At 45.7% G+C, this 23,146-nt stretch overlaps 1 protein-coding gene across 2 annotated transcripts in view; it reads left to right on the top strand.

The window, feature by feature from the left end:
* The window catches only part of ME3 (malic enzyme 3), a 231,947-nt gene that overhangs the window by 195,993 nt on the left and 12,808 nt on the right, over positions 1 to 23,146 (top strand). For both annotated transcript variants that reach the window (XM_004051940.3, XM_055355656.2), the window contains exon 8: positions 11,852 to 11,961. In XM_004051940.3, coding sequence (XP_004051988.2) covers positions 11,852 to 11,961 — 110 coding nt within the window. The remainder of the gene's footprint in view (positions 1 to 11,851; positions 11,962 to 23,146) is intronic.

Raw genomic sequence — 23,146 nt, 5'->3', positions numbered from 1 at the left:
TCATGTTTGCTATTATTATTAATTTAGGCAGTTTCCAAAGCCATTCTCCTTTAGGCAGTGCTTCACTGTGCCCACATTCATGCATTCATGTTTGAGTTAATATATCCATTCACATGTCCAACACTGCTGTCCACAGTCCCTCACCCATCCCTCCCCTTCATTCCAATATTACTTTTCCTCTCTTCCCCAGTGCTAAACCTAGGAACGAAAAAACAAAAACAAAAATGAAACAGCCCTAGGTGTGATCCATTTCCATTTTAGATCCCTGGTATGTGCAGTTAGTAAATGCTTGGTCTTCATCCCCACCCCCAACACACACCTATTCAGTTTTGCTCTCCCTCCTCCAGTGGACGGTGTTGTGTAGATTCATGTGTACATAGAGGGGAGCAGTATGGTCCGTGTGTTCCTGAGGGTGAGGTGTTCTTATATTTTTTTGCAGCTGTTTGAAGCTGAGTGTTACTTGGGCCTTTCAAACTCACCACTCAGAGTGAATCACCCCCTCAAGTAACCAAACATCTTTTCATGAGACACATTTCTCTGTACAGAAATGAGAAACAGAAGCTTGCCCAAGAGAAAGCTGCAAATTTGCTCCGAGATCACCCACTGATACTGACCTATTCAGAGGCTCCACATATAGAAGCCTTGTACTTTGCCCTCAGAGCTGGAAGGATGCCTTGATGGCTCCAACTCCCACCCCTCTTCCTGCCGCTCCTTAAATGTGTTGTCTTTGTTCCAGTGGCAGAGCCTTCGTGCTTGCTATGTCCCCAGCCTTGAATGTCCTTTCATTTTCAGGGCTGTTTCCATCTCATCATTCAGGCCTGCAGATAGGTCCACAGCAGGCAAGGTCAAGTGTGGAGGTCTGTACAAGACAGGATGTTAGAACTGAGCGTCCTGCCAAAAGCTTAGCTGAGGTTCTGTAGCTCCAAGCTTCTCCTGTTGGTTTTAACACAATGTATGCAAAGAAAAACCCCTAGGCATATAGCATCCAGACTACAAAGGAAGTTAATGAGGATTTTATTTTAATTTTAAAAGATTGTGAACAGCTGTTAGGTCTAAGCCCTGATTGCAATGTTTCACAGGGGTGTTCACATTCTGAGTCCCTCTCAGCATAGAGGGTCACTGCTCAATATATATATATACTGAATATTAGGAATGCCTTCTGTGGTTCAGTCTGTATCTTAGAATTCTCATTTTCCCATTGGATCCAGCCTAGGACTTTAATCTTGCATTCCTGGAATATCTGAGCAAGAAACAACCCACTCATTTGATCCAATTTCCTCACTTTTTAGATGAGGAAACTGAGACCCAAAGAGAAAATTATTTCCCCAAGGCCAGATAATGAGAAAAGCTGTGGGAAATTAAGGAAAACTTATCCAATTATGTGCCCTCCTTCACGTAATTCATGAAATTTCCTCCAAATTTTCATTCAGGCTATATTTATCACGTGCCTTCCCTGTACCCCACAATGTGGCCAATACAAATATATTAGTTCCTTCTCACATTGTTATAAGGAAATACCTGAGACTGGGTAATTTACAAAGAAAAGAGGTGTAATTAGCTCATGGTTCTGCTGGCTTTACAGGAAGCATGGTGCCAACATCTGCTCAGCTTCTAAGAAGGCCTCAGGAAGCTTACAATCATGGCAGAAGGCAAAGCGGGAGAAGGTATATCACATGGTGAAAACAGGAACAGGAGAGCGAAAGGGGAGGTACTACGCACTTTTAAACAACCAGACCTCATGACAACTCACTGTCACGAGGACAGTACCCAGAGGGATGGTGCTAAACCATTCATGAGAACTCCTCCCCCCATGATCCAATCACTTCCCACCAGGCCCCACCTCCAACATTGGGAATTACATTTCAATATGAGATTTGGCTGGCAACACACATCCAAACTAAATCAACAAAGAAAAGACTTGTCCTGAAGAATTCAATTTTCCCTGTGATTATAACATGGACACATAAAGTCACCAGAAAAATAGTTTAAGACCACATTCAGTTATTTGTTTTCCTATTTATTAATGTATTCATCCATCCATTTATTCATTCATTTATTGAATATGGCAAGAAGTCAGAAATAGACTTTGCTGTCAAGGAATTTATAAACTACAAGGGAAATTCCCAAATAATTACTGCTGGGTTTGCATAGATTTAATGTGTACGCAGCCAATGGCCTTGCCCGCAGTGTTGATCAAGGTTGATAAAGGGCATAAGGTGGTCAAAAGATCTGGGACATTTACTTGGACTTTAAAAGTCATGACCTTATTCCCAGGAAAGCGCTAGCAACTGAAGAGAACACTCAGAACGGGCCTCATTTATCAAAGAACCTTCATGGAGGACACCCGTGGCCTCATGCCAACCTGATACGCACAATCTAAGGACAAATATGGGCTGACATAAATGCTGAAGCCCCCAAGCCAGCCAGTGGGTTGGTAGCCAAGAAAAGTGCATGGGATTTATAAGCAGGAGGTTGAGGAGTGAGTTGCCATGCCCTAGAGGAAAACCTCTGTGTTGCCACTGACCTTTGGGAGGTTGAGAGGTCAGCAGGTCAGCCACCATCCCCTCCCCAGCACTGAGATTTCTGGCGCCATTTGGTGTGCTTGCCCCGGAACTCAGACAAACAGGGAAAATCAGGAGGAAAGCCAAGCTGTTCCTGAGTGTTTTCTGTCTGGCCAGGACTTGCCGTCAGAGCTGTGACTGAGGAATGGCCACATTATCCTGGGACTTTTGCTTAGAAGTTACTGCTTCCTGTGACTATGTTGCGAGTCAATGGGAGTTTTCCCCCTTAGGCCAGAATCCCAGTCACAGGAGCCTGCCAGTCTGGCTGCCAGACCCCAGCACACCAGGGAATCTCCCAGTCTGGGAGCTGGGAAGGGAAGGGCCTCAGAGGTCCACCCTCACATCGTGGGCTGAAATCCCTTCCACGACTTCCGTGCCAAGTGGAGCTCCGGTGACCATGGACTCACCTCCAGTGACCAGCAGTCTCTTTCCAACCAGTGTTTGAAATCTCTGCCTTATATGGCACTGGAATCTGTGTCCTTCTGACTTCCACTCATTGGCTCTGCTTTTGCCTCAAAGCCATACAAAATCAATCTGCTTAAGTCCTTGTCCACAAATAGTCGTTCCTATGATTGAAGATAATCATTATGCCCAATTACACTTGCCCTTCTCAGGCTCCATATTCCCTCTTTCTCCAATCCACGGTATCCAGTTTTTTCACCCATGGTATAGATTCCCTGTCATCCTTGTGAATCCCTCCCCAAACCATGACCCCCTCTGCTGATTCACACCCCCAGCAGAATAAGTCACTCCTCATGCAAGTCTGTGGCAGAGTTGTGCTGTGACAGCCTCTTATCTGTCCTATGACATCTGACTGTGTCTTCTTCCCATTCTAACTGTGCTGTAGCACCCACCTCCTCCTAGCTCCTCAGGATCTCACCAGCCCTGTCATCTCTCATCTCCCCTCCATTCTGACTCCTGTATCTCATATGTATACCTCCCATCCCCAAAACAAATTCACCCTTCAGTCCCACTTCCCCCAACAGCTGTCACCCTGCCTACTTCACAGCCAAGCTTCTTGAAATTTGTGATGACCGACATTTCCTCCCCTTCCATTTTCACTTTAACCCCATGCCAGATGGTTCCCTCCCTTCCCCAACAAAAGTGGTCTGCGAAGGTCACCAGTGATCCTCTAAACAACGACTCCAATGTACACTTTGTGGTCCCTGTTTCACTTGACATGTTGGCAGTATTTGATGCTCCCGACCACGGCCCATTGCATGGCTCTGGTAGCAGCTGCTGTGTGGGCCCAACCTGCTCGCTATCCTTGGCTGGACTTTCTTCCACTATCTCTCTCTGCTCCATGGATGCAGGGTGTCCCAGCGTTGTGTCCTTGCCCTGCTCCCTGCTCTGTGCATAGGCGCTGCCTGAGAACCCTCATCCAATCCCATGGCTTCAACTGCTCACAGTGCCCTGCGCTGCCTGTTCCCCTCCCCTGACCTCATGTATAGCCCAGTGCTTCATGAACACGTTCGTTAGAGCGTTCCACAGAACCTGGGACTCCTCGTGTGCCAACCCCGCCTTATCAAGTAAGTTTGCCTTTCTTTCCTCATCCCCAACCTTGATGAGTAAAGGACTCCACCCTCCATCCTCGGCCCTTCCTGGGCTCCTCCTTCTCATTCATCTCCACATCTGGTCTATTATTAAATCCTGTCCTTAATAATCGTTGCCTCCGAGGACTCAGTGCCTATAGTGCGCTGGATTTTTATGTACATCATCTCATCTAATTTGCACAACAGGACTGCAAGAGAGGTATTATTAGCCCACTATTATCAGTGAAGACTGAAATTTGTATCAAGTACATTTCCTGAGGTCATGCGTTTAGTAAGTGATGGAGCCACACCTGCTCAATCTCAAAGCTGTCCACGCTCTGCCACACTTTGTCTTTCCTCCAGGCTACTCCTTTCACTTCCTTAACATATTTTACCCAGCTTCTTCTCTGCCTACATGTCTGCACTGCCTTATATTAATACCAGGACTTCACAATCTCTCACTGCAGTTCCATGCCTCCTTGTCTCCAGTCTGTCCTCCCAGCTGTCCATCCCATCATACATTTCTGCCAGAATGAACTTCCTAAAACACCCGCCACCTTCCTGCCTAAAGCCCTCAGTGGGTCCCCCTTGCCCTCCAGATTGCTTAGGCTGTTTACATGGGCATGGAAAGGGGTGGCTCCTGCATTCCACCAAGGCTCATTTCTCCCCATGTCCTCCCCATCTTCAGCCTCCTCTGGCAAGATCCAGCTCTGTGTATTTTCCTGCAGCTCCAGGAAGGCACCATACTCACTCAGTCCTCATCCATATGCTGTTCCCTCTCCTTGAGATGCCCTCCTCCCTCCTTCCATCCACACCCATCCACAGTCTGTCTGGGAACCTCTGCTCTTCCTTCAAGCCCCACCTCCTAATCTCCTGCCCTGTGAAGCCCTCATTGCCTCTCCCCACTGCAGAGCTGCCTGCCCTCTTTGAGGCTTCCCATGTACCTGGCACATATCTTTATTATTACCGATGCCACAGAGTATTGCAACTGTTTTTTTATTTTCCTGTGTCCCCTTTCAACTGTGAAATCTGTGAGGTTTTAGCGAGTAGTAGAGTCCCTTGTTCATAGTAGACACTTTGAAATGTTTGTTTGGTTTGCTTTGTTCTTCTAAGATATGGGTCTCACTATGTTACCCAGGCTGGCCTTGAACTTCTGGGCTCAAATGGTCTTCCCACCTTAGCCTCTTGAGTAGCTGGGATGACTGGCATGTGCCACCATATCAAGCATAAAATGTTTGTTGAATTGAATTTTTATTACATCATACTTAGTATAGTTTCTGGCACAAAGAAGGTAACTTGCCCAATACATTTCTTTAATTGAAACAGAAATGTCAATAAGTAATTGTAATACAATGTGACATATATTGTTACAGGTATGTCCAGAATATCATGGGAGCCCCAAGAAGACAAGAATTAGCACTATTTTAAGGGCAGGGAAAGAGATGTGTCAAGGAAGGCTTCTTAAAAGAGGTTACAGTTTAAAATCTGGGCCTACGTCTGTAATCCCAGCACTTTGGGAGGCCAGGGTGGGTGGATCATGAGGTCAAGAAATCAAGACCATCCTGGCCAACATGGTGAAATCCCATCTCTAGTAAAAATACAAAAATTAGCTGGGCTTGGTGGTGCATGCCTGTAGTTCCAGCTACTTGGGAGACTGAGGCAGGAGAATTGCTTGAACCCGGGAGGTGGAGGTTGCCACTGCACTCCAGCCTGGTGACAGAGCAAGACTCTGTCTCTCAAAAAAAAAAAAAAAAAAAAAAAGCTCTGGGCCTTACAGTTTAAGTAGGGGTTGGCCTACACAAAAAGAGGCCTTCTAGACAGAGAGAACCAGCAGCTTGAGCAAAGACGGGACCATGCAAGGGCCCACAGTGGTTAGGAAGCAGCAAAATGTGCCTAGAATGTCAGAAGACCTGAGTAGGTGTTCAGCAATAGAGCTGGGGCCAAAATGAACACTACCTAAGGAATTTGGATATAACCCCACAGGCAGTGGAAGCCCTCTTAGGAGTTTCAGAAAATAAGTAGCCGTCAAAAACTTGTGTTTAGAAATATGTGGAAGATGGATTGGGGTAGGGGAAATAAACTTGAAGGAGGTGAGATCAGTCACTGTAGGGTCCTGGACAGAAGCAGCAATGGCAGTAATCCTGGGGAGAGATGGCCTCACCCTGAATCCACCCAGCACCCCCTGCACAAAGTTCTTCCTGCAGAGCCATGTCTCCCCAAGTGTGTTCCACCATAGGTGGTGAGGGTGAGATGCAACAGAGTAAGGTGTCTGGTCAAATAAGCGTTGAACATGCTGGGTTAAACAGGTTTCTTATTGCAAGATTTTTCAGAGCTTTTAATACACATTGTGTATGCTATGTGTAACACACAGAGTTTTCCAAATTTACTTAACCACAGAACTCTCTCTGAGACCATCTCAAGGGACTAGAGTTTAATGGAATATGTAAAATAGAAAAAAAAGACCAAGAGTTTTTATGATTCTGTCAGATCTAGTTCCTGGAAGGAAATAAAAAAAGAAATAGTTTTCCATTGGGTGACAACTGATAATCTCACTGAACGCTCTGCTGTGGAAGTCTTGCATGTGGGTTTTTTTCTGGGGGAGGGGAACAGCGTGGACTACCATGGAAATACCAGAGGTAGCTTTTAGTCATTCTATTTAGAGGCAGGTTGAGCAAGTTCACCTGCTCTTCCCAGTCCCTCATGTTTGTTCAGGCCTGAAAGAGGTCGGACCCAGGTGTTTGAAAAAATGGCAGGTCCTGACCTATGGAAAAGAGAAACTAGGTCTGCAGCCCCTGGAATGCTCTGCACCACCAACGTCCCTCACTCTGCATTTGGTTCACACACTGGGGAGAAGGGCAGAACAGCCACCTCAGACCCTCCTACCCATGGGAGGATGCATCCCGGGTGGCAGGTGCTAGCACTGTTAGTTGTGGCCTGGGTATCATCACACTGTCACACACAGCTCACCAGAACTCCAGAACTCCCAGGCACAGGTCACTGTTTGCTGGCTTCCCCTTGCCTGAGTACTGGAGGAAAAAAAAAAAAACAAAATCAAACATCCACTCTTTAGCCTTGTGTCTCTAAGTGAGCCCTGGCTTTGGAATGCCTTCCCTGGCCACTCCAAGGCCATTTCCCAGCTGAGTCCCCAGGGTTGGGAAGTCTGGGAAGCTATCTGTGTGGCTTGGGAAGGTGCCTCTTTCTCCATTGCAGGAATTCTCCACTGGAGAAGCATCAGATGTTCCTCAGCCCCTGCCAGGGCTGGAGGGTGAAGAGTTCAAAATTGCAAAAGGGGACAGATAAGCAGGAGCCTCCCCGGTAAGGGGGAGCTCCTCGCAGGACAGAAGGACAAACAGCAGGCTGCTGCCAGCACTAGAATCGGGAAGCTGCCCAGAGCCCTGAGTAGGGAGCTGAGAGCACGGCTTCTTGGGAGGGGTCCTGCCTCTGTTCCACAGTATGACCTGGAGGGTGGCTGCCTTGCCCTGCTCACTCAGCTGGTCCTCCAGTTTGTGTAAGCACAAAGGGCTCTAAGACACTCACCCCCCATATTTTCCTCACATGTTGCTCTCACAGAGAAATGTCTAACCTCCCTGCTCTGGACTTGTAGAAATATCTGAGTGAAGCTTCTAGTATTCAATTCCAGCCCCAAATATTAAGTAGGTTGTGCTACTCCTCCAATGCTCTCAGACCAGGAAACTGAGACCCAGACAGAGAGAGGGGACTCAGCCAAGACTCCTGCATTTTTTCTGTCTCCCTGGTCAATGTTTTCTTCACCATACTTACGATCTTTCCCAATGGAGAAAGAAATCCAGCCTTATTACCTATTTAGTTTTTTTTTTAAGAACCTGTAAGGCTATCAAAATTAAACTGAAGCTGGTTCTTGAGTCAGACAGAACCAGATTTAAATTCCAGCTCCACCACTTACCAAGCGCAATAGAGTACATAGCCTGTGAGCAAATAACTTGCAATCTGTAGCTCCAGATTCCTTCTCTGGAAACAGCGCCTACATCATAAGGTGATATGAAGATTAATTAAGATAATGTATGTAAAGAGCTCAGCGCGGTGCCCAGCAGGTAATAAACACTAGATAAAAGCTAGCTATTTTTTTTTACCATTGTTGTTAGCATTTTAATGAATATGTAAGGCAATTGATAATTAACATTTAAATTAGTGTTATGGTGAAAGCTCATTACCTGTATTTGGATGTACAGGGATGAATTGAGAAACGTTTTTTAATCCACTAAGCCATTTAAATTTCCACTTTGAAATTTTCTCTTCTTAATTGGTTTTTAATTAGTTTAAAGAGTTGGCAGACAAACTCCAAACATTAAGTTTCCACCAACTCCTTCATAGATCCAATCCACCCCTTCCTAAAACATTAAACTATAGTATCAGATCATCATAGGCGCTCAATGAATGTGTTTGGATGGATGAATTTATGGATGGGTGAATGGATGGATGGATAAATGAAGGATGGATGGATGATGGATGGATGGATGGATGATGAATGGATGGATAAATGAATGATGGATGGATGGAAAATGGATGGATGGATGGATGGATGATGAATGGATGGATAAATGAATGATGGATGGATGGAAAATGGATGGATGGATGGATGGATGGATGGATGGATGATGGATGGCTGGATGATGATAGATGAATAGGTGGATGGTGGTTGAATGGATGGTGCTAAGATAGTAGCACCATGAAGTAACCACCTTTGGTTCAGACTGGATAGTGGTCTGGTTTCATGAAAAGCCATAATGGAGAGCCTGAGGCACTGGGATAACGTGGTGAAGGGCTCAGATGTCTTGGTGCAGACAAACAGCAGGTGCAGTGGAAGTGAAGAGACATAGAAGGAAAGGCTGTGGTCAGAGACTGAGATGGGACAGTGTGAAATCCTAGAGCAGGAGTAGTTCCTGGCGATAAAAGGTCCAGGAAGCAGCCAGGGGATGGTTACCCAAGGTGGAGAGGAGTTCTGTGGTTCCTTAAATCCAGTAAGTTCTAGGAACTATGAGTCCAGATTATTGGATGAGTGATTCACATGGCCTCTTATGCAATTCCAAGCTAGGATTAAAGTGACCTCAATTAATGAGGTTTTATTCTATATTCCATCAAATTGCTCCATGGGAGGGAGGGGGGTTTCTTATATAAAACTGAATTAAATATAAATAATAATCATGCACTGAACAAAGGTATTTATTTATAATTCTTGCCTTATTTTTACCTCAGTGAATGAATGGTGGTGTTGCTTAAAGGGGTGTGTGTGTGTGTGTGAGAGAGAGAGAGAGAAACAGAGAGAGACAGACACACAGAGAGAGACAGAGAGAGACAGAAAACGTTCATCACATTGTTTTGTTGTCTGACCTTTTCAGCATTTTAGCTCCAGGCCAGTTGTGGGGCAACACTGGGAATCTTGTAGAAATTGTATATAGCAAAATGTCACCAGCAACCAAAGACATTCTGTTCCTCCCCACCCAATCCAAATACTTGAAATTCACAATAAATTTTGGCTTGGTGAGCATGGCATTATATTTGTGCATGGGAGGTTTTATTTATCATTTCTATTCATAGTACAAGGAAAAGAGGGCTGGATGGTGGGTGGGGAGACACAGTGAGCCCCCCACCAAACCTCCATCAGCATTTGTTCTATGACTGTGAAGAAGAATTGTGGCCAGAATGGCATTTGTGTTTAGCATTTTATGGTCTAAAAATTACCCTCAGGCTTCAGTTAGTAATACTGTATTGTATACTTGAAATTTACTAAGAAAGTAGATCTTGAGTTTTCTTACCACACACACAAAATAGTAACTATATGAGGTGATGGATGTGGTAATTAGCATGGTTGTGGTTATCATTTCACACTGTACACATATATCAAATCATCACATTGTATACCTTCAATATATGCAATTTGTATTTGTCAATTATGCCTCAGTAAAGCTGGGGGAAAAACCTTACCCCCTCAGCTTTTAACCCTCACAATAGTTCACAGATGTTAGCCAGGCAGATATTATTGTGCCCACTGATGGATGGGAAACTGAGGTAGAATAGAGAGGTGAAGTGACATGTGCAGGTAACTCAGTTGAATGTGGAGAGCCAGGTCCGGCCTATGGCCTTCTAACCCACGCCCAGCACTCTAAGCACTGGACTGTGGCAAGTCACTGCCCCTGTGTTTCTGCCCCTGTAATGTGAATCCATCTCCCAGTCCTTGACTAGCTAAGGTTCTGGAAGGACCATGGCAGGAACAAATATTTGCCCACCCACTGGTATTTGGGCTGGACAGCATAAGCCATGCACAAAATTATAACGTTGGAAAAACTGTTTTGTGGGCCATTTCAGTGCTCCTCACTCCCTCATAGCCACCAGCCTCATCAGAAAGATGCCCCGAGAGCACAGGAAGCCCCCCAAGCATGTGCCCCACCCACCTTCTCTAACAAGGTAATAAATCTTTCCACAGCCAGTCCCAAGCTGCTCCCAAGCCTGCAGGTCACACCAGGTTGGAAGGGCAGGCCACTTCTACCTGTTACATGCCCTGACACCTCTTATGGATCAATCAGGACATTTTTTGTCAATGACATGACCTCAGATGCTGTTACTCAGCCACAAATTGACCCATGAGGTGAAACCTATTTTTATCCATGTATTAAGTAGTTTTTAATAATCCATACTACACTTGCTTACAGAAAGGCTAAAGACACAAACAAAACTATCAAACACTAGCATCAAAGAGCAAGAATGGAGTAAAGGGGAAATCTGTGTGCAGAAGCCCACAGAAGCTGAGGGGGCCTGTTGCAAATGAGCAAAAACTTCACTCTCAGCTTCCTTACAGGCAATGTTAAAAGGAAATATAGGTTACAAAACTCGAACAAACTCAGTCATTTTTAAGGGAAGGCCATGAAATCTAGGAGGCAATGCTAGCATGGATTTTAAATAAGGCATATCAAGCATCTTAATGGCCATTGTCTTCACCCACAAGGCATTGTTTCTCAGGGTTCTCTGGGCTGTCAGAATCAGAACCATCTGGGGTGCTTGTTCAAAATGCAGGTTCCTGACCCCATCCCACACTCCGAGTGAGACTCTGTGAGATGGGCCTGGTGACCTGCTTTTTAAATAAGGTCAGTAACTGATTCTTCTACACCTCCAAGTTGGAGAACAACTTCACCAAGATGTTAGTAGATAACAGTGTCTTAATGCAGTGGCCTTTCCTAACCATCCTTTCATCTTACCAGAGAACAATGCCTGGTGCCAGAGGAGTCTCTAGTGGAGGAGCTCCAGGCCTCAGGGTCCAGCAAGAGAGATATTTGGAGGATGCAGGGGCTCCCCACCTACTTGTGGTGGGGAAGCTGGGCTGTCTGCATGCACTTGGATGTGGAGTGAGCTTTCTTCTGGGATCTCAGATGGCCACAGGCTACACAGAGGGCAGGCCCCTCCTTGGCCCTCTTGTCACTCCCAGGGCTGGCCATGGCAGCCATGGGAGCCACCAGCGCACCTTAGCTACAGTGATGCTGGCTTGGCTGACCACCAAACCCAGGGTCTTACCTACTCTCTCCCTTCCCCATCCTCATCCATGATAGGGCAGGCAGAGCTCCAAGCCCAGGAGTCCAGGAGCCAGCCAGTGGCAAAAACACAGATGAAGGAGCCATGCCACCTCCCACCCCCAGGCCTGCACCTCCCCACCCCACTGTGCAAGCTGGGATCTGTCAGGGATCTGCCTCAGAGAGGCAATCATGGGTTTCTTCCTCTCCCTCCACACAGGTTTGGAATAAATTGCCTCATCCAATTTGAAGACTTCGCCAATGCCAATGCCTTCCGCCTGCTCAACAAATACCGTAACAAGTACTGCATGTTCAATGATGACATCCAAGGTAGGTTTCCACCCCACCTGATGAAGCCACAGGGGACTAACTTATATTCTCAAACCTCACTGGGATGCCAAAGGGGTGAGGAAAGGCTGTCACCCTATAGTTGGTTTGCTGCCAGCAGCTGTTGAAAAAAGAATATTAAACTTAGATTCAACTCCTACTTGGCTAATTCTTAATTCTCTGAATTCAGTTTCCTTTTCTACAAAATGAAGATCATTACTACTTCAGAGGTAGGTAAGAATTATGTGATTTAATGTATGTAAGAAATTCTAAACAATGCTGTAATTCACTAGCAAGTTAAACTTGAACCAGTCACTTCTCTGACAACAGTTTCATCATCTAGTCAACAGAGAGGATTAACAACTGCCTTGAAAGAGCATGGTGAAAATTTACAAGGCTAATGCTATAGGAAGTACTAACCCATAAAACTCATCAGACCAAAGCACCAATCACCATGAAAATGGCCTTCCCCAGCCATAATAACTTGCTTTTAGACTTTCCAAATACAAGGCGTGTCTCTGTCAGGAAGTCAGGACAATTCCTTCTCTGGTTTTGACTGAAGTGTTTGTTGCTCATAATGACCCTGAGAGAGACACTGACACCAGGAACCCAGAGCCTTCCAAAGCCAACATGAAGCAGCTTCTAGTTCAGGTTCCCTTTGGTCATCTATTCTGTGACCCAGAAATATCTGAAGGTACTTGCTTCTTACTGTGGAGTTACCAGTGTCCAAAGCTGGAGTGGAAAGGGATTCATCTCACTTGATCTAGAAGTGCACAGGAAGGAGCACTGTGAGCTGTTCCTAGCATTTTGTAAAGTCCAAGAGAAACCTTGATGATGTTTTAACAAATGAAGTTTGCCAAGCAATCTTTTAAAAATCAAAGATCCATGTCAGGTGGAAAGAATAAGTTGGCAAGAGACAGGTGTTGGCCCTGGATTGTTAAAGGTTGGCCAACTTCTCATTTTGCAGATGACTTCTCCAGAGGCCCAAAGAGGTCACAACTTTTCTTCAAGTGAGTCAGGGATAGATCTAAAAGAACTCAAACTCAGGTAATAATAGCTAAGGTTAATCGCTGAATGCTTATTGTATATCGGGCACTGTTCTAAGCACTCTACCATTTTAAACCGATGAAACATTAGCATCTCTGTCTTATGAATGAAAACACTGAGACAGAAAAAGAGTAAGTAACTTTTATAGCCATTAAGCATACAGTTGAGATTTGAGCCCAGGCATTCAGACTCTAAATTGCAGTCTATAACCATTCACCATGCCATTCCCAGATCTTATATTACAAACCAAGTTGCCCTTTTTTCCCCATTATGGTCCATATTACAGGGTATAAGAAATGTGATAGACGACTTTTTGTATTTGTCATACATTTTCAAGAGGCAAGATAGCACAGTTAGAACACACTATTAGAAAATTTAGTTTAAAATTTATGACTTCAGTGCCTGAAGAGTGGGTATCCAGAGGGAGGGGAGACCCAAAAGAGAAAGCTGGGACATGGTGCCCCCTGCCAGCCTTTCTCCATTCTGTCTCCCCCTTACCCTGTTGCATAGGCCTGGGACAGGCCTCACCCACACAAGCCAGGACACTGTGCAGACAGGGCTGTGCAGTCCAGGAAGATGCGCTGGTGGGGGGAAGCATTCTCTCACTGCCCTCACTCACCTCATTGTCAGCTCAGCAGGTGGGAGTGTGCCTTGGCCCTGAGGAAGCACCTGCCTGCTAGAGCCTGACCGGCTCCCCAGCATGAATTCACCCATGAATCAGCAGCAGGACAGCCAGTCCCCTGAGCCCACCAGGCTGCCAAGGCCAGAGGGTGGAAGTGGAAAACAAGTCCATGCAGGCGGCACACCTGGTGCACAGCCTCCAGCTGTACAGACACACAGACAGCCACATGTGTATACATCCTCCTAAACACAGGCACAGGAACACGGCCAGGCCCTGCAGCCCCCCAGGCCCATCCGCCCCCAAACTGCTGCAATAATGTGCCTCTGAGATGAAAGTATCACTCACTATGCCACCCTCTCTTCATGAGAAAGTTCGCACCCCTTCAATGAAAATATAAGACTTCGGGATCTTTCTTCTGCTCTCTGCCCTTCCCTTTATTTTACTCCTCTGACCTCCTTACCTGCCATTTCTTTCTGTGTTTGAAAGCCCTGCTCACCCTTTCCCATCATCTTTACCTGAGTAATTCCTACTCACCCTTAAAGACTCAGCTCCAGGGTCTCCTGCCCAGGGAAGGCCCATCAGCCCCTGTTCCCTCAGTCTGATTTGGGTGCCCCTCAGGTGTTCCCCTCTGTCAGTTCTGTTACTTCATTGTACCCCAAAAGCCTGTATTGCATTGTCTGCCTTCCCAGAAGATAATAAGCTTCTGGAGGCAAGAACCATGCCTTATCCATTCTTGTTCCCCAGCTCCCAGCACCGCGCCTGCTACATGATAGATGCCTAATAAATGTTTAAAGAATATGTGAATGATGTCTACACACACAAACTGACATCCTCATAAGCACACCCACGTGTTCATTTGAGTATGTCTACACTGGACACCTGCCCCTGCAGCCTCTCTGTTATCCAGGTCATCATTCATGTACAGCTGACCCTTGAACAAGGTGGTGGTTACAGGTGCCAATGCCCCACACAGTCAAAAATCTGCATAACTTTTGCCTCTCCAGAAACTTAGCTACTAATAGCCTACTGTTGACCAGAAGTCTTACTAATAACATCAGTAGTGGATTAACACATAAATAGACTAGTATCTATCCCTATTTTATGTATGCATGACATACCTAACTTCTTAATTTTTTTGATATTTCTAGGCTACACAGTTCATCTGTGAGTGTTCACAAATTGTTACAAACCTCCAAAATTTTAAAAAATATATGTATTGAAAAAATCTGCATATAAGTGGACTCACGCAGCTCAACCCCATGTTGTTCAAGGATTGACTGTGCTCACACATAAATGCACCTCTACATGTGCTCATACATATTCACATGTGTACCCCACATGCAGACACATGGAGCTGTTTGTTTTTAATTAAATCAATCCGTTTGTTTACATTCATTGGTTTTTGTGTCTTGCCGCTATAGCCAATTTTGCTCCCAGGCAAAACCAAGTGGGATGGTTTTCTGGGTCCCAGAGCAAAGAGAAGAAGGACTTCCCATTCTTTTCTCAGAAATTCAAGACTAAAGCCATCAATCTAGAACTCATGAGGACAGCTGGCAAATAATGCTGGAATGGCAGGAGCCCTGTAAGAACCAGCCTTTGATCAGCTCAGCCTGATGTTTAGGTGTGACCATATCATTAACAACCATAAACAGATGGGCAGGAGCATGCGCCACCCAGATCCTCCTTCAAGGAAAGACTTGTTGCCCAGCTGACAGCAAGCCTGTCAGCACATCATGCAGAGCCTCAGAGAGAGACAGCCGCCTCGCCATCCCACCAGGGCCCGGCCTCACCCAGTGATGAGGGAATATGAAGGCTTAACTATTTTAGCCCAGTGCAGGACAACTCAAGCTCCCCATGGAGCTGGCTGAGGCTTTGGGGCCTGCATCACAGCTCAACTTCCCTCTCAACTCATTCTGCTTCCTTCCCTTCCTTCCTTCCCACAAGGGCACTTTCTAAAAACATCCTGAACACTCCAGTATAACTCAGAATCTGCTTCCAGGGGACCCAAACTGTACCAAATAACATTTTGCATGCACACAGAACTTAAGGTTGAAAGTACTTTTCATCCTCACTATCTTACAAGTGCCTGGCAACACCACCCCCCCTCACTGGGGGACAAACACAGCTGTCCCACGTCACTAATGAGGAAACTGAAGCCCAGGGGGTTAAAGCTTGCTCACGGCCACACAGCCAGACGAAAGACACAAAGCTGGAACTGGAACCCCATTATGTCTGACTTGGAATTCTCCACTCTCTCCATGGCATCAGGCTGCCTGTTGCTCCTGCACGTGTGAAGTGGTGGAGGGTATCTTCTCATCAAGGATGAAATTCCAGACCCTGCTGAAACAGTGTGGGTGTCACTGCTCCCTGGCATCCTGCTGCTGTCATCCTGCCCTCCCCATCGTTCCCATTCCTTCCTCTAACTCCTACAGAATGCAGACCTGAAGATGAGGCCCACGGTCACAAGCTGGTTAGGGATGGGTCCAGGCCAGAAGCCTGTGATGTGTGTTCTCATTGTTAAGCAGACAATGAGAAGACTGGTAAGGAATTCCAGGACTAATGAGCCAACATGGAAGATACAGCCCATGCTGCAATGGTCCCCCTTTATCTCCAAATACAAAGTAAGGAGCAATGCCACTTAAGACTACAAGCCATGCTCATAATGGGAGAGGAGCATCTCCATGCACAGAACCACAGAGGGTTGGGAGTGAAGGGGTGAGAGGGACTATGGGAAGGAGGAGGAAGCAATGCAGAATCATAGTCGTAAACAGAAACCAAATCACACCACATGTGGGAGCTGGAGACAGATTCTCAGAATCTTCTTGGGAACCACACATGGAGGGGGCTGGAATCGAGCAACCCACATGAAAATGAGACTAGGGTCATGCTACCTACTCTGAACACCAGCCTAGCATCACATCCTCAGTGGATAGATAGAATTCAATCCTCGGGAGCTCCACTCTACTGATCTCCCAGAGGGCAGGGCCATGCCTGGTGCAGAGCAGGAGCCCAGGGCACATTATTTGACTGTCTCCCAACCAGTCCCACTGTACCATGTGCTCAGAATCACTGACCCCAAGGGGCTGGGCCTCTGGGGCCCCAGCACTTGAAGGGAAGAGAGCTCCCCAGGGCTTCTGATCATCTCTGCCTCCCACCCCAGCTCAGACCCACATAAAGCCTCGGCCCAGGCCCAGGCTGGTCCTTGGTGATCACAGCTGCCAATGCACTGACTCATTGCTGGCAGCCTCTCAGGAATTTTGGAAAAGGCAGAGGCTCAGGTGACTTTTGTTGTTTCAGCTGGGACCAGAGAAGCATCTCTGCTCTTAGGGAGGAAAGAAAGGCCTAGAAGGGGAAAGGCAGTGGGAATGGTCACACTGGGGACAGGGGAAGGAAGGAGAGCCACACAAGGGGCCAGGTCCAGGGTGCTGCTGACCCAGTTTCCGTGGGTCCCTGGCCTCCACGTGCAAGCTGACCACACAGCATGGCTGGAGCCAGGAAAGCCCCACTGGCTCACCAGCTCTGCAGCATCCTCCACCTGGCCAGCCTTCCCTGGACCTGCATTGTCCACCAATCCTGCTAAATCTCCAGGCCAGACAGCCCATAAAGGCTCCTGTGTGTTATGTCAGGCTATTAGCACCCCCTGTGAGTCCAATGCTTAACAATCAGACATTTCACCAAGACAAGCCTAGGTCTGAATCCCCATTTTCCTGCTTTGCGGCTTTGGACAAGTGGCTGAAATTCTCAGTACCTTCGTTTCCTTATCTGTAAAATGGACTTAACAGTTTTAACAGCCACAACTGCTCATCAGCTAGTACCACCAGAATGGTCAGGGTTTTTTTATAAGGCCAGCATCTGTTATGGCTGGTTGCAGCCTATGCCAATTCCTTGCTAAGTATTTCCAACACCCGTTTATGGCACTGAATTGTTGTAAGGATTGAAGTGATGTATAGGTAGGGACAGGCATGTAGCAGTACTCAGTTCATGGTACCTATTACTATAATCTCTGATGCCTAATAGGCTCGTGACACACAGATACGGGAGGGAAGAAGGAAAGAGGAGACTTAAGGCAGAGATTTTGATGGAGGTGAGGAGAGGGCCACATGTGAGCACAGGACTGGGGAACTCTGGGAAGAAGAGAAGCAGGGCCCCACCTCACTTTTCTCCCCTTTCCCACATATTCCCTATTATTCCAGCCCATTGTATTAGTCACTCTTCTGTGAGTTTTCTGCCAACTCCATGATTTTGAATGTGCTGGTCCCTCTGCCTAGAATTCTCTTCCTGTTCTTCACTACTTTCTGTTTGTCCATAAAGGCTCATTTCACTTCCCCCAGGATAATGCATCCAGGGCCAAGCCACAGACTCTAAATGATCCCACTCTTCCCCAGGATCTGGGAGTGACCCTGGACGGTGGTCACCCACTTTACAGAAGGCTTCAAAGTGAGCCAGGGGTAGGGTTCTCAGCCAAGAAATGCAAAATACATCCCTGGAAGATGATGACCTTGTTGGAGAGGGAAGGTGTGGGGGACTTTGCACAGGCTTCGAATGCCACAATAGGGAAGAGGCAGACAGGCAGGAATGGCTCATCTCTGAAGACCGTGCAGCTCGTTTGTCTTGTTTACAAGATGCCAGGGATTATTTCCAGCTGTCGGGGGTCAACTGCCCTCTCTCTCACCCACCACCACCACTACACACGCTGAGTAGCAGTTCTACGCCTTCCCTTGATCTCTCCCCCTGCCGTGAAACTTCCCCTGGTCTCTTTAACCTTTTCTCTCCTCTGTTCCCAAAGCCTTCCTTTTCACTAAGTCCTGTATTCTGAGGCTGTTCTTCACTTCCAGGGCTGTTCCTAGTCCTGAAGTTCATGTGGATCTCATGTATCTGGCTCCTCCAAGATCTCCCCTTTTAGCTGTTGCAACAGCCGAACCTCCAGAGAAGCCAAGAAGATGATCATCATTCCTTCTGGTTCCTTCCAAATTGTGGCAAAACAGGCCTAACCCTATCTTCTCCATCGGCCAGAGAACTGCCCTCTAGAGAGTCCAGGAGCTCCAGAAAATTCCCTTATGACACAAAATTGCAGTGAAGTAGTGTAGAAAGCTTTTGCTTGGTGTCCAATAAAGGGGAATCTGAATTTTTGGAACACTTATACTAGCAACTCCTTGAGAGTTTTATTTGAGAACAAGACTTTAATTTGTCTTTATTTATTCAAGGCCTAGCCCAGAGAAGGCCCAGAACAAACACTCAGCACATACTAATGAATAAATGAATGGCAGTATCTACTGTAGAAAGGTAATTCTTATGGATCGTGGAAGCAGGTGTGGCCTCATAGCAGAGGTTGTTCTGTCCCAATAGGGATCCAGGCCTCCAAAGCCACCGTGGCCAGACCCTGACAGAGCCTAACTCCTTCTGTCCTTCTTGCTGCCTGGGTCAGAAGTTTTCCCTTACCTGATAAAGCAGTAAATTCTTTCCTCCAATAATCTATTGTTCAGCATGGAAACTCCTTTAACTTTGTCAAATCTGACTATTAAAAGCAGAAACTACATTTTCAGCATGTCCTTTTGTGCTATTTCCTGAAGCTACAACCTCAAGTACTCAGTTTGCAGGAAATGTAATTATGGAAATCTCCCTCTGAAAAAAAAAACTTCTTTTTCTTTTACCATGAATAGGAACAACCAGCCACACTTTCAGCTGCCCATGGCATTTATGGGCACAAGTCGTGTTCCAGCACACCCCTGGACCCATGGGCTTCTCAGAGTGGTTACCTTGAAACAGCTAAGTAGCTTCCTTTCCAGTTTTAAACCCCTAGTGCATAGCCCAAGAGCACCCCAAAAATGCAAGTTAATGATGGAGATAACTTTATTTGCCAAACTTTGTAATTTGGAGCTTAAGAACCACTGTTTTTCCTCTTGAGTTCTGGCCTGTACCAAGTGCAGAAATAGCTTCCCAAAGGAAAAAAAATGGGCAACAGTACCAAATGCTGCTGAGAGGTCAAGAAAGAAGAAGGCTGAGAACTGATTACTGAATTTGGCCACCTGGAGGTACTTGGGGACCCTGACAAGAGGTGGGTCAGTCATTTGATTGGACTGGGTTTCATGGGGACCAAGGAGGAAGGAACTAGATGCAGTTAATATATTCAGCTCTCTAGAAGAGTTTGGCTATAAAGGAGAGCAAGAAATAGGGTGGGACATATAGGACCAAGGGAGGGCCTTTTAAAGATGGAAGTTTTACAGTGTATTTGTATGCTGATGAGAATGATCCAGTAGAGAGGGCAAAATTGAATATGCAGGAAATAGGAGTGGGAATAATGGGACAAGTAGGCAAAAATGATGGGATCCATTAGACAACTGGTGCTTTAGCTAGAAGCAGGGAGGCATCGATGGTAACAGGGGGAAAAGCAAGTACTTGGACATTGGAGGCAGAGGGTCTGAAGACTTGGTGGTGATAGGATTCAGAAGTTCTGTCCTGATTAGTTCTATTTCCCTCGAGCATCACTCTCCACTTTTAAGGGCAAAAAGTAGGAGCACAGTAGTCCCTACTTCATGGAGTTGTTGGGAAGATTAATTGAGCAAATGCTGTGCTGGTAAGCACATAGCACAGAGCCAAGGCCACAGTAAGAGTGATCAATAAATGGCAGCTGACCTTGCATCCTTTTATTGTAATGTGTGACCCTTTCCCATCAGATTTCCCATTGTTCTGAGTTCCCCTCCCCTTCCAGAGGTACAGCTGAATGTTGACATCTACTGCCTAAGTTCACTTCCCTCTGCCTCTGCTACCACCCTGCTCCATCCTTCCCCAGAGAAACCCCATAACACCTCTCCTGCTGCCTTCAACTATAGTCAGGAAGGGCTGTCTGAGCAGCAGAGATCGTGAAGGGATGGAAGCAAACCTGGGAAGGAAACCCCCAGGTTTCCTTGCTTTGGGTGACTGACAGGGCCAAGCCACCTTTCTCTGTCAGTTTCCTCATCTGTACAACTGTTAAATGCCATGATCTCCAATCCCCATCCAGCACTGAATTTCTGTGAGGAAGCCCAGTTATTCAACCTGCAAATAACCCCAGAAGACGGTTGACACCCAAAAAGAAAAAGACCCATCCAGAGTGTAGTGTCTGCGGGATCATCTCTGATGGAATACCTTTGGCGCCATCTGGTGGCAATTGCTTTGCGCAACCCGTCCTTTCAGGGAGGCAAAAGACTCCTGAAACAGACTCCGATGAGCAGAAAACTCCCGCTAGCCAATGGCAGGAAACTAGTACCTCACCTACAGAGGCCATCTAGTTCAGTGCATCTCAAACTGGAATGGCATACAAATCATCTGGAGATCTTTTTAAATACAAATTCTGACTCCGTAGAACTGAAATGAAAGAGGGTTTTATGGGCGGAGAGTAAGAAGTATGGAGTTACTTGGAGGGAGGCAGAGAAAATGGGGAGTTCCACATAATAAGTGGACTTTGGAGAAAATTAAGGACAAAGGGATTTGGGGATTTCAGGAGAGAGTCATACAATGCAATTCTCCTCGTCCTTTCTTTACGTGATTTAAATACTTATTTAAACTGCTTGTTGATACTTCCTTGGATGTCAGCTTGGTGTTTCTTTTGAATGCAGTACAGTGCTGAGCCTGACCATGATACAGCCCAGCTTCATTCAGGTTAGATAAAAAAGTAGATATGGGAAAAGGAGGCATGGTTAAGGATGCCTGGGGTAGCAAGGAATGTCTTGCTGATCATTTGGGCAGTCTTAAGGAATAATGAACTGCAAAATGGTCTTCTAGATAGGTAGAATAGCAGGGGAAATGTACCTAAGTATAAACATGCATGGTATGTTTAGGGAACAATGAATAATGCTACTGGTACATGGAGTACACGGGGAGGCACTGCAGAGGTAGGTTGATACTGATAACATACTTTTCTGTACATAAACTAACAAAAAGTATGCATGAACAACTGTTTTATAACAGCCATCACACTTGCAATCATTTAGTAATTTCTTTCCTTACAAATAGAAATGAGCTTGGTCTATTTTGTTACCATGGTATCCTCAGTACCTGAGCCTGGTTCATAATTGATGCTCAAAAAATAAATGAATGTAACAATTTCCAGTGATCTCTGACTACCCACTGTGTTCTACTGTTTTGTGCCCAAGTTTTGGTAAACTGGGAGTTCTCTGATGGCAGGGATCATGTTTGATTCATCTGTCTTCCACAGTGCCTAGCATGGTGCCTGTCACTTTGTAGGCCCTCAGAGGGTGCACACTGTGTACTTTGCGGACCATGGGAAGGATGTTAGGAAGTCCCAGTATCCTTAGCCCTGTCTCTGTGACACTGCCAACAGTTCAGCACTCCCTCCAGGCCACAGCTGTGTGAAGACAGGGCTGCCTGCACCCCATCTTCTGAGAAGTATGATCCTACATAGAGTCCCGCCTTCTGATGTCCACAATGATGAATGTGCACTTATTGGCCACCAACTGTTTGCTGTACCCCCTATCTCAGCCACTGAGCCAAGTATAAATCTAGGAGAAGGCCCACCCCAGAGCTAGCTAAAAATAAGCCACCTGGAAAACTGGAAACAGAGAATACAGAAAATTCACTCATACTCCCACCCTGCAACCATTAGTATTTTGTAAGCTCCTTCTGGATTCTATGTGTGTGATACATTACAATTAGAATCATCACATGCATACTATTTAATGTTCTCTTCCTTCCAGCCAACTCAATGGAACATAGGTTAGTGCTTAAGCACACAGGCCCTAGAGCTTGATTCCCTGGATTCACATCCTGGCTCTGTTATATGATGTTGTACAATTCAGCAAACCATACCTTATTTTCCCAATCTGTAAAATGAGGATGGCAATAATGAGGATTAAATGAATAACTGTCTTCATGTTAAGACATTTAAAGTACTTGGAACAATATCTGATGTTAGTGACTAGCTTCACAGCATTTTCCATGTTGCTGCATAATATTCATGATGATCATTTTTAATAGCTATAAAACAGTCTACTGTGTCTACACTGGCTACTTTACTTAATCATTACTCCTTTGTTAGATGTGTAGGTTATTTCCAGCCATTCTGTATTATAAATAACACTGTCATAAACATCCTAGTATATATATTTTGGACTTTTCTATATAGAGATTCTCAAAAGTAGAAGTATAAGGTCAAAGGGCAAAAATATTTTATGCCTTTGCTCTAGATGGGGAAACAGTTCTCCACTAAAGATTGTAGCACTTTAAAACACAAAGTATATTGGAACATTTTACTTTTCATTCCTCCCTCACCAGCCATAGATGACAACAATTTTTTTAATTATCCAAATGTAGTAAGCCATAAATAGTCCTACTTTAATTTCCTTTTGCTTTGTTTTGTTTTGGTTTCACCATCGTGGAGTGTTGCTGATTGTGATTACTTTATTGTGAGCTCTCTGTATCAGAGTCTATACCACTTGCTTTAATAGAGAACACTTAATATTTTTAAAAATGTTAATTGTCTATTAAAGAATTCAAAAGCCAAAAAAGAAACACTAAGGATGT

Source organism: Gorilla gorilla, chromosome 9 (assembly GCF_029281585.2).
Source record: "Gorilla gorilla gorilla isolate KB3781 chromosome 9, NHGRI_mGorGor1-v2.1_pri, whole genome shotgun sequence".
In the NCBI taxonomy this organism is placed as follows: Eukaryota; Metazoa; Chordata; class Mammalia; order Primates; family Hominidae; genus Gorilla; species Gorilla gorilla.
This window is presented reverse-complemented; position numbering and strand designations above follow the sequence as displayed.